This window comes from Pelmatolapia mariae, linkage group LG16_19, assembly GCF_036321145.2.
Source record: "Pelmatolapia mariae isolate MD_Pm_ZW linkage group LG16_19, Pm_UMD_F_2, whole genome shotgun sequence".
NCBI classification, from domain to species: domain Eukaryota; kingdom Metazoa; phylum Chordata; class Actinopteri; order Cichliformes; family Cichlidae; genus Pelmatolapia; species Pelmatolapia mariae.
In genome coordinates, this window is record NC_086241.1 from 18,854,531 (window position 1) to 18,865,801 (window position 11,271).

General features: G+C 42.9%; 1 protein-coding gene across 1 annotated transcript; it reads left to right on the forward strand.

The window, feature by feature from the left end:
- Positions 1-286: 286 nt before the first annotated feature.
- si:dkey-229b18.3 (uncharacterized) lies at positions 287-10,236 on the forward strand. Its single transcript, XM_063498624.1, has 7 exons — positions 287-1,579; positions 1,982-2,049; positions 2,328-2,556; positions 4,782-6,769; positions 6,979-7,197; positions 8,835-8,968; positions 9,212-10,236. The coding sequence occupies exons 1-6, from the start codon at positions 1,234-1,236 to the stop codon at positions 8,937-8,939; spliced, it is 2,955 nt and encodes a 984-aa protein (XP_063354694.1). The 5' UTR covers positions 287-1,233; the 3' UTR covers positions 8,940-8,968; positions 9,212-10,236.
- Positions 10,237-11,271: the final 1,035 nt, after the last annotated feature.

Consider the following 11,271-nt stretch of genomic DNA (forward strand, 5'->3'; position numbering starts at 1 on the left):
GTTGTAGCTATAACTTATTCTGGGGAGGAAAATATTGAACAGTCGCCACATGAAACAGTGTGTATTCCGTTAATGGATACGACACACTGGCTGTATCGTGTTTCACTTGTGTTTGCAGCAAGTGAAGCAAATACTAGTACACTGGAATCGTGAGCGAACAACCTAGCTTACTGCAAATGGAAGAAAACTGGCTGTTTGAGTGACAGCCACAGCAGCCAATCATAATTGGCTCGGGCGAAGCTCTTTAAAGCTTCTGCTAATAGCCTTTGTGTGAAGGCGGGGAGCACTTCGCTCGGTTAGTCTGCTGATTAGCAACAAACAGAAGGTTACGAGTTTGAAAAATTGGACTATTTGACTACTAGAGCGGCTTTGTGGCGGCTGAAGGGGGGTGAACTATGTCGGGTGTCTGACCGGAGCTTGTTGGCTCGCTTTTGAAGGGGTCCGGCGGTGATTATTGCAACATTTTCGAGCTGGTCGGGGCGACCAGCCTCGCTTTTAGGTCGTCCAAGTCGCGATGCTGAGCTGATAGCTGCGTCATCATGTTGCTTCCGACTCGACTTGGCGAAAAGAAATCACAAGTTAACGCCAGAGGTGAGGCTGCCCGCCGTCATCCATCCCCAGAGGCCACTCCCGACCTCTGAGACAGATGGAAGACGGACTGCCGGCGAGGGGTTGACGGTGAAGCCTGTTTACGCGGTCGTTGTGGTGACTTTACATCACTTGGCTTGGCGTTGTTGGCGCGATACTCTCCTGGGTTATTATCCACATTTGGAGGGATATTAAAAAAGAATCTGGTTGCCCGACAGTCGAAACCGAGAAATTGCTAAGAAATTTGACCAGACGTGTCCCAAGGAGGAAGTGTAACTATTGCATATTTAGGGATGTTTGGATAGAGAGAAGTGATGCTCTCATTGACAGCAAGGATACAAAGCAGGGGCAGGGAAATGCGGCTGATTCCCGTCTGACTTTTCTTCTGCTTTTCAAGCCACAATGAGAGGCGTTAGTTATTGAGAATTTACTCTGCGTGGTGCACTACATTGTGTCAGACTTTTCAGCTGAGTGTTTTCGTGCCTCTGTCGTCCTTTATCGCCTCATCCACGTGGACTTTGTTTCAGGTCGTTGGGTAAAGTTTCGTAAGGGGGCGATCCAGAAAGGTGGTGGTGGGGGTAGTCCTTCTGAGACTACGAAGTTGTATCTTTTTATTGGAATATAAATCCTCTTTTTTAAGAAAAAATGGCTTGCGACTGTTCCCACACCAACGCCCAATACGAAAACGCAGAGACGCGTTGCCCGTCCAAGCCCTGGTCGGATGGAGATAGAAAGCAATCCCGGCAGAAGGAGTCAGCGGGGTGCTCGAGTGGGCGTGGGTCCACCGCACGGTGGTCCCCCAACTTTGAGGTGATAGACGGGCTGCTGTATCGAAAGAAGCTGGAAAGGGGCTTCATCAACTACCGGGAGGTTTTGAATGAGGACCGAAGACATGAGGCAATCTCCACTTTCCACATAAGGCGACCGGGCCAACGCCACCTCTCACTGGAAGAGACCTACAAATGCGTGGCTGAAAACTACTGGTGGGAAGGTATGAACATCACTTTTGTCCTCTAAGTGTCTTAGTAAAGCATGTGAGTCATGTGTAGACTGCTACAAATGCATATTAATCTTATAACTGCCTACTAATGATGTTATCTATACACCAGCAGAGATTTAAGCATTCTGATTGTAAGTGTAGGGATATTTGAAACAGACACAGACTCACATATGCACAAGTGGTTGAATCAGTCAAAGATTGAGAGACTTATTCAGACATGAACAATAGGTGTTAATCACACCCCTTGCTGTTCTTTTTGGTGAGGCATTACCAAGTGTAGAGACAGTTGTGACACCTTTAAAACGATTAGCCCGCTCCAGCCCTCGTACCCAAACCCTTTCCTGTCTTTTGTTACCTCATGTTCTGATGTTTGAACAACTGCTTTCTTCACAGGGATGTACTTCGAGATCAGAGACTTTGTCCTCAGCTGTCCAGAGTGTCAGCACAACAAGAAATCGGAGGTGAGTGTACACTGGAGTTGATGAACTGACAGCAAACGCTATCCCAGAGCCTTGTTTCTTCTCATCAAACTTTAAGCACCTCTTCATTTTTATGGAGACAGCCTTCTTTTTCGGCATCTCACACATTTTAATTCACACCTTCTAACTCATTCCCACTTACTCTCACGCTTGTCTCCTGGAAGTGTTTTCTCTCTCACACACACACACACAGCATACAACATACTCCCATAATAAAGTATTTCGATCTATCTTTTTTGTTTTTTGTCTGTGCCTCATAGGAGCCGGGTGGCAGAGGATGTGTCACAAAGACAGTAGTGTCACACAGCTCCGACATGCTGAGCAAGCTGAGGAGTCAGCGTGAGGCGGGCCTGTTCTGTGACATTACTCTGCGGACGAGCGGGCGTTCCTTCTTAGCACACAGAGCCGTCCTGGCAGCCGTCAGTGATCACTTTCAGGAGATCTTCACGGAAATGGACTCGAGCATGAAGGCAGACATAGATCTCACAGGTAAGAGTGGACACCTGGGTGCCAGATCTCTCTGCCTGAGCTGTTTTTTGGGGTAGGTGGCTGAAGAAAGACCAAAATACCTTACCGAGCCTGATCCTTCTCCTCACATCAGTCACTCAGCCGCCACAGGTGTCAAAACTGGACCTTTGGTCCGCTTCAGTGTGAATATTTTTGGTCTAAATGCCTGAAAAATTGTTTAGTTCAATTTAATTAATATAGCACCAGATCACAACAGCAGTCGCCTCAAGGCACTGTATACTTTAAGGTAAAAACCCTACAGTCACACAGAGAAAATCCCCGAAATCGGATGACGTTCTATGAGCAAGCACTTGGCGACAGTGGGAAGGAAAAACTCCCTTTTAACAAGATCGCTCTCGTGGAACTACGTTAGGGAGGGCCGTGACCGGTTGGGGGTGAGGGTACATTACACATAATAGAAATGCAATGTTTAATCTAAAGGTATTCTCTTTACATAGAAAAGCACTTTTTGAAACATCCTCTGCCTTGCCCCTTTTGGATAGATAAAGTCCACTACTGTTTAAAAAAAAAAAAAGAAAAAAGAAAAAAAAAGTTTTACTATATATAAACATACAAAAATTCAAAAGCTACATGCTTGTATAAGATCAACTGTGATAAAATATTTGTCTAATTTAAGAGAGTCCTGAATGTTGTTCCATCATTAAGAGACAAAATGGACACTTCCCATATTGATATCAAACGTAACGGATTCCTGTGAAAAATCTATAACTCATATTTCAAAGCTGTTCATGTGAGCATAAATAACAAGGTACTTTGTTAAGGATGGCTTGGAGATAAAAGAGAAAACAGACTTGTTCCCTTTGAGTGTTAAGTTTTAGCAATTCTACCGCTTATTTCAAAATGATGGTTGCTGAAACTGTCCCCGGTAATACTTGAAAGGGAGAACTGTGAGCATGAAGGGGCTTGAGAGTATTGGCAGTTACATAACAGGAGCTGCATCCAAAAACAAATTTGTGGCACTTTCACTCCTCCTTCGTGCAGCAAATGGTCAGGTTTATGGCGCACTAAGTATAATTAGGGTTTGGATTTAACTATTAAATAAATGAACGGGATAACTACGAATCTGAGACCGTTTTGAGTGCAGCACAATGAATGATTTCCAAGAAAGGCTCTCAGAAAAGTGCGTGTTTGTCTGAACTCATCACATCTCCCAGATTTTTGCTTCACTTTTGAATGCTGGCATTGAGAAATGGCGTAAATACTTCTAGCTTGTGATATGGTCGAGCTGCAGACTGTATATTTTGTTTCAATTTTAGGATAACCCAACCCTTATTTCCATCATCCATAAATCTACACATTACTAAATTAAATGTTTGTTTCTTTTTTTCCCTTTAAAACATCAGATAATGCTAAAAATGTCCATTATAATTTGTGTGCTCTAGACAACTTTTCCATTGTTCCTCTTTCCTCTTTTTTTTCATGACTTATTGTCCAAAATCTAAAAGATTTTTTTATTCATTTTCATGAAAATTAATGCACCCATTTGAGAAGATTGTACCAGCAGACTTTTGCTCGCCAGTCATTATTTAGTAATCAGAACGCTGACTGTCTTTCAACAAATACAATGTTGCAGCTCCAGTCAGTAATAAACTTAATAAACTGCAGTCAACATTGTCCCTTTATTGCCCTGTTAACAATAATTCCAGGTTAGAACAAACAGTAGAGTCATTTATAATTCTGAGTGATTTATTACACAGATTTTAATGAATACACATTTATTAAGAGACTGAATGCAAATAATGCAAACTCCTGACATTAGGTAAGAAAATTAACATCTTATCATTGCTCAAACAATAGTGTGAAGGAAACTTAAGATGTAATCATATCATCCAGTTTAGGCAGAGAAAACTGATTCAGAGGTCTTTGTGATGACATTTGGCATTTTGTAAAGACGTAATCACTCTAAAAATTCAGACTTAGAGAATCTGGTCTTTAAAATGGGATTTGGCTGTTGTCTGTGTTATCATTTACTTATCTTTGATGTGTGTTCTTACATGAGAGCAGAAGTGTCCATGATTAAAGGAGTTGTTAATTTGTCGTCTTGTTTCAACTGTCATGTTTACACTTTGCTCCCTCTTGGAGTGCTCTCCCTCTGATCTTCTGTTTACACCAAATTGCTTTCATCTCCCTCTTCTCACCCTCTGATTGACCAGTGATCTAATTAAAGGCTCCTTTTAACCCCCCAGGTTTCAGTGAGGACAGCCTTCTCTCTCTGTTGGATTTCTCCTATTCCTCCACTCTGTGTGTTCGCCGTGAGGATCTACCTGAAGTCATTGCCATGGCCCGCCACCTGGGCATGTGGCTTGCAGTGGAAGCCTGTTCTGCCCTCATTAAAGAGCAGGAACAGCAACTTCATCCAAACTCAGCCTATGCGGGTGCGTGCCGTGAGCGTCATCACCACCAGAGGGAAAGCAAAAGGAAAAGGGTTTTGGGATTAGAGGACAATGTGAACACCGGCTTCAGTCTAACACTGGATGCATCAGACGAGTCTTTTGAAGGAAGTCCCAGCCGCAATTTGCGCAGAACGCCAAAATCCCAAAACGGCCACCCTCTAAGTCCCTCACACAGGATGAAGCTCATGGACTTTAAATCCCCCTCTTCAAAAAAGGCCTCCACACCTCGAAATGCCACATCTACCCCACAGTCACAGAGTTACTCACCTGTATCCCCATCGAACACCCGTCTGCTCCGCTCCACTCCTGGAGCTGCCAAGCAGGTTCAGAGATTGCTGCCAATGTCGGAGACCTCTCAAAAAACCAAAAAATCTCATCCCATCTCCCAGCTTTCCTGCTCTTCTAGATTGAGACCTGGCATGGTTTGCAGCCCTGTGAGGGTTAAGCAGGAAGTTGAGGAGGTTGGCGAGGATGAAGAGGATTATGCCAGAGCACAGGAAAAGTACAAGTTGATGAATGTTCTGGGGTTACAAAGGACTTCTCTCCTCCCCAGACCAGAAGATCTTATTGGCTGGAGACAAAAGAAGCGACTAAGAAAGCTGAAGGCCAACAACTATTCACTCACCAAGCGCCGGAAACCCCGCTCACCGTCCCCGGGACTATCCTATGGGGATGTGACTCTGGCGTTTCCCCTCTGCAACCCTGTTAACACTCACCTCCTCCATAAGCCTGTGAAGACCAAACCTGCTGCAGCAGCTAGCACAGAGAAGATTACAGCTAAGAGGCCAAAAACCACCCGGAAGCATGTTCCTCCCAGTGACAGGAGCATGCGAAGTAAAGGGGTGTTACCTGACATGTTCCAGCCTATATCCAGGGCTGCCTTTGGGGGGAGGCAACTGAGACAATCCGTGAGGAAGGGTGATGGTTCCCACCTTCATTCTCAGCAGCCTCTGCGACGTGGCTCGAATAAAAAGCTAGTCAGAAACAAAGTCAGGATCAAATCAGAACCAGCTGAATACGCTCTCTCAGGTCTCCGATTTTCATCAAACAATTACTGCGACCACACACCCCACAAATCGTTACCTTCACAGAAGATACAGGCTAGAAACAAGGTCGCTGTTGAGACAGTCAGAACACTGCGATACAACAGCCGCCGTCCTGCAGCAAAGGCTAAACTCAGACGGGGCTCCACGAAGGAGGCGAAGAAGGTGAGGTGTAATGGCAGAGAAGAGGGAAGAAAGGTGGGAAGCCAGGGGCTAAGAGGGACCATGGATGCTAGACCAAAAGTGAAGGAAAATGAACCTGATGGGCTCCAGTTTTCAGAGCAAGCACCTCCACCGTCCATCTACAACCACCCTCTTTATAAAGTCATCAAAGAGGAACCAGCAGAACCTGTGCCAGTTGGAGCTTTCCCTGATCCTCCCTCACCAGACCTGGGTAAACGCCAGAGCAAGCCCCCCATCAAGTTACTGGACTCTGGCTTTCTGTTCAGCTTCTGCCGGCCAGCAGGAGGGCCCATGTCTGGACTGAAGAAAGAGGAGGAGAGTGTTGATATCTGCTTAACACGCTCTGTGTCACAAGTTGGAGAGAAATTTGAAGCAGAAGAGTCACCCCACAGGACTCTGAGAGCCAGAGGGCCACCCATCCTGCCGGTGGTGAAGAGGGAGAGAGAGGAGAGGAAAGTGACCCAAGTTAAGGGCCGTAGACCCAGGCCCAAGCCTCGAAACACTTTACCTCTAGCCAGATGTGCTAGGTCAAAACCTGCAGGGACCATGCCAAAGGTAAAAATAAATAAATAAAAAATACCAAGTAGCAAACTATAGTGATGATTATGATCTCACGCTTGCTTTTATATCTAATTTTATAACTGTACAGTCTTTGTTTGAAGCATTGCCTGTGGCGCCTAATCTTTTAAAAGCATTTAATCATTTCTATCTAAAAAATGTGAATAAAACTCATTAACTTATAATTTTATTTTATTTTTCTCTAGCAACAAGGTAAGCTCCTCGCTCTGAGCAGTAGGAGCTGTGCCATGCTGGATGCTGTACGTCGGGCACGACTAAAGCAGCTCAGAGGGCCTCGTAGTCAAGCCCCCAAAGTTCCCAAAGCAGCCCACGCCTGTCTGCAGTGCTCAGCCTCCTACAAGGATTGTGATGCCCTAATTATGCATCGCCTTAGGCACATCGAGGGCAAGCACTGGCCATGTCCGGTAAGCACCAAGGAATTCAAATATTCGTTTTTCTGACAACATCCTGTTTTAGTACCTGCTCGGCTCACTTGGAACCCCAGATGAGCAGATACTAAAAGAAAAAGTACCGGGTACTATAGCCCAATGGGAAAACCGTGGCGAACCATGCCAAGTCGATCCGAGTTGGCACTAACAGAAAAGGGGCTTTAGTGACCTTTCTCTGCATCTTTGGGACAGTACTACCTTGTGTCTAAGATCTTTTTCTCCTGCTGCTCTGCTCAGGGTGTTATAAAGCATTGAGGTGATACTATTTTCATGTGGCATTTAGACAAAAACACAAGGTCTGTTACTTCTAGCTTTCTTTCTAATAGGCCAAGCACAGCCTTTATTTTTAAACTTACACTGGTGGCGACTTTTGTCAGAAGATGTAGCGAAGCTTGAGAGACCAGAAGTGTTGTTCTTAAAAACCTTACAATAAACATTAAACCATTCTGTCTGAATGAAACAGGGCTTCATATTAGTTTACTCGACCTCATTTGTAGTTTTAATAGCAAACCAAAAGAAAAACGGATGACTTTATATAGGCTGACAATAATTTTAGCACCAAATATGCCCATGATGAGAAATAAATTAAATGGAGTTGGTCAACAGTTTGCTACAGTTTTTGGTTTGAACAGCGTTTTCTTGAAATATAAGGTGAGTCAAAAAGAATCAAAGTAATGGACATTATCACAAGTGCTCAATTAGGCCTTTACACTAGTACCTACTCAGGTCTGTTCGGCACAGCTCAACACAGCTTTCAGGGTTTTCCATTGGGTCTTAGTACCTGGTACCAGGTTTTTTTTTTTTTTGTTTTTTTTTTGTTTTTTTTTTAGTACAGGGGTTCCAAGTGATTCGAGGCAATCCGAAATGTGACATCAACAGAGAGCATCCCATGGCTGGCCAGTGCCGTTACTCAATGAGTCATGATAGCATCTCTTTGCGAAAATCAAAACTGCCATTTTTCAAACACGGCAACGAGGGAGAGAGCTGCTCAAAGCACAACACTGTGGTCCCAGAGTCTGACAAAAAGCCACAGACCGAGCAGCAGCTATACCATTGCCTCGAAGTCCTCTTTTGTTGTGGTGTTCGTGTTGCATACAAATGACATCACAGGACTTTTGACTGGGTTGATTTAACGATGGTACTTGATTGTAATTGAAACTGAGTCAAGCTGAGGCGAGTCAAACTCATCCCATACTTCTGAAAGCATGTCTGGGGAAACTGTAGCCGCTGCTGTAATCCTACAAACACGTGAAACTTACAATTCTCCTCTTTATAACAGCGCATGTTTCGATTGTTACCATTGAATGGCTGCGGAATAAAGACACTTTGAAATTGGATCATTCTTTTTGTAGCTCAGAGCTATTTCTTTCTCAAATTTGGTGGAAGTGTTATCTAGTCACCAGCAATGCACATATAAACCCTGACATATCAAAAAGGCAGTGGCCACAATGACTCAGTTGCCATAGGTGTAGTTCTTGTCTAACAAAGTCTTTCCTGCTTTTTGGGTGGCATTGAGGCACTTGGGAGTTTTTTTTTTTTTTTAAATTGCTACATCGCAGCTCTTTTCCAGTTAGAAAGTGTTAATAACAAAGAAATATTTCCCTCTGCTGCAGCTCTGCAGTAAGACGTTCTTTCGACTAAGGAATGTACGGAATCACATCCACACCCATGACCCCAAGTTGTATAAATGCAGGAGTTGCATTGCTGCTGGTTCGTGAGGAAGCTGGGCTCATGCACTGAGACTAAGGTGAGTGGAAGCGACTCCTTAGAAAACTGAGCTACACATCAGTCAGTCATCTTTCATGGTGCTGCCTGATGTGATTGATGAGTGGGGAAGATGAATGTTTAGTTGTCCTTTGCTCTTCACACTTCTCGCGGATGGGGGGGCCTATCAATACCCTTACAGTTCAGTATGATCATCTGCTCAATACCTGCATTGATTTTTCTTCAGTGTCTCGTCTGTTTCTTAACACTCGTGTTTATTTTCCAGGATGATGGCTGTCTGTGTCTCAATGCCAGGGAACGGGCCAGAGCCAGAGTCACATGATCGATCTGCAGCGTGTACATAATGTATCCACCACACACAAGCACAACGGCCTGTGGAAAGGCATAATTACTCGAGCTTCTAATCATTGCCGTTGCCAATGATTGCTAATGTTATTTAAATAACCAAACTAAGGTTGCTGTTCCTGTTTGCTTTTCCGTACATACAGAAGTTTAAACTTGAACATTACACTCAGGGGGCGGGGAATGTGATGCCACGTTATAAAGTGATTTAACATCACTTTTGTGTACAATATTGAAATATAAAGTGATTGTTATAACTATTACTTCTACTTAATGTCATCTTTATTTTTCTATGTATAGATTACATTTGGAGTGCACTTATATCATAGCTTATGTTGTAAACCTAAGAAGTAGTACTGAAATCGAAGGTTTGGAGTTCAGAGCGGGAATACTTGAAGTGGTGCAAGTGCTGGAGGGAATACTTGAAGGTGGAGGTGGGATTTAGGAGTGAGCCTTTCCTTGAGGTGTTTCAGTGGGTCCTTTGTCTATTGGTGTGAAAACTTTTAAATGAGTTCACTAGTCTTTCCCTCCTTTTGTATTGATCTGCTAATCTTCACCTAGTCCCGGAGCCTGTGGTTTGACCCGGGGGTTGGGGGGGTGCTGGGTGTGGTGAAACCACTGCATGTGTATTTCCAGGCCATTTGTAGTCCCCCCCTCCCGTCCCTTCATCTTTTCTAAGGCTGCCACTTTAAAAAAAAAAAGAAAAAAAAGAAAAGGGAAAGTGTCTCGTTTTTAATGTGAATTTCTGAACTAGTAATCAACACAACTGTCATTACAGATGTTTTATTGATTGTTTCCTCCACTTAAATCCAAGCTATGACGCTCATCTTGTTCTACTTCAAATTCTACTGAGTAAATGCAATGTGTGCACATACAGAGATGTCTATGTTTCACAGATTGATTTTAGAAATAAATGAGCTGTCTCGCTATCTGTAAAGACTGAATAAATTTTTGCCTTTTGTATCCTTTTATTCCAATTTAAGTATATATATCTGATATAGTACGCTTTTGTAAGTGTAAATGGTGACAAAAGATTCAAAACTGTATACCTGGTACAGTTTCATGCCAAAATCTAAGCAGGAAACTTGACCTTAAAATTCAAGGGGACTTTTTTTGTTGAAGATTTAGTTAGCATCTAGAAAATGGTGTAACTTTGTGCTTGTCTGTATTTTTGTACAAGGGACATAGTTCCTCATATCTCTCGAGGGAATTCCATTTGCCATTGTTCAACAGTAACTCAAAAACAAGGAGAGATTGTGACCATATTTCACATTAGTTGTATAATGAATTTATTACTTTTCAATGCTCACCGGTTACATTTCTTCACTGCATATGACCCTGGACAGAGATTCATCTAACCTGCAACCTAACTGGTTGGCAGAGGCACTCAACTACAAGGTACTAATTGGAATTTGTCATTTTAGTTTCAGTCCTTTTGGTAAATATTTAGTAATTATAATTATGGAAGCTTGTTTCCACCACCGAGAAAGATAAAAAATTGCTCTCCAGAAGTCCACATTTCAATTCAAGTACAAAAGTTTCACTTAGAAGTTTGAGTCACTCATTTTAAATTTTGACTTGGCTATAAAAACGTTTCCACATGTAACAGTAGGTGTCACTTTTTAAAAAGGGGGAAAAAATCCAGGCCCAGCTTTTCTGTCTTGCTCTTAAAATATTCATAATTATTTGGGTTTAAAAAAAAATGTTATTTTGACCCTCCTCAGTGTTTCAATCAGAAGATCTGACATGGCAGTTTTCAGAATGCATATATGCATCGATAACTGATCTTGATTATGTGATATATTACATTAGTCTGTACTTTTTCACTACTATAATGCAAATTATAAGTAATTTGACTCTACAGGATTTTTCCTCTGGAAAAAGAAATTTTGAAAAATTGATTTGTTAAAGCAGCTGAAATGATGTTCTTGTGCGTAATGGTGCAAAGGGTGGCCATTCATTATAGATGGATGGATGGATAAC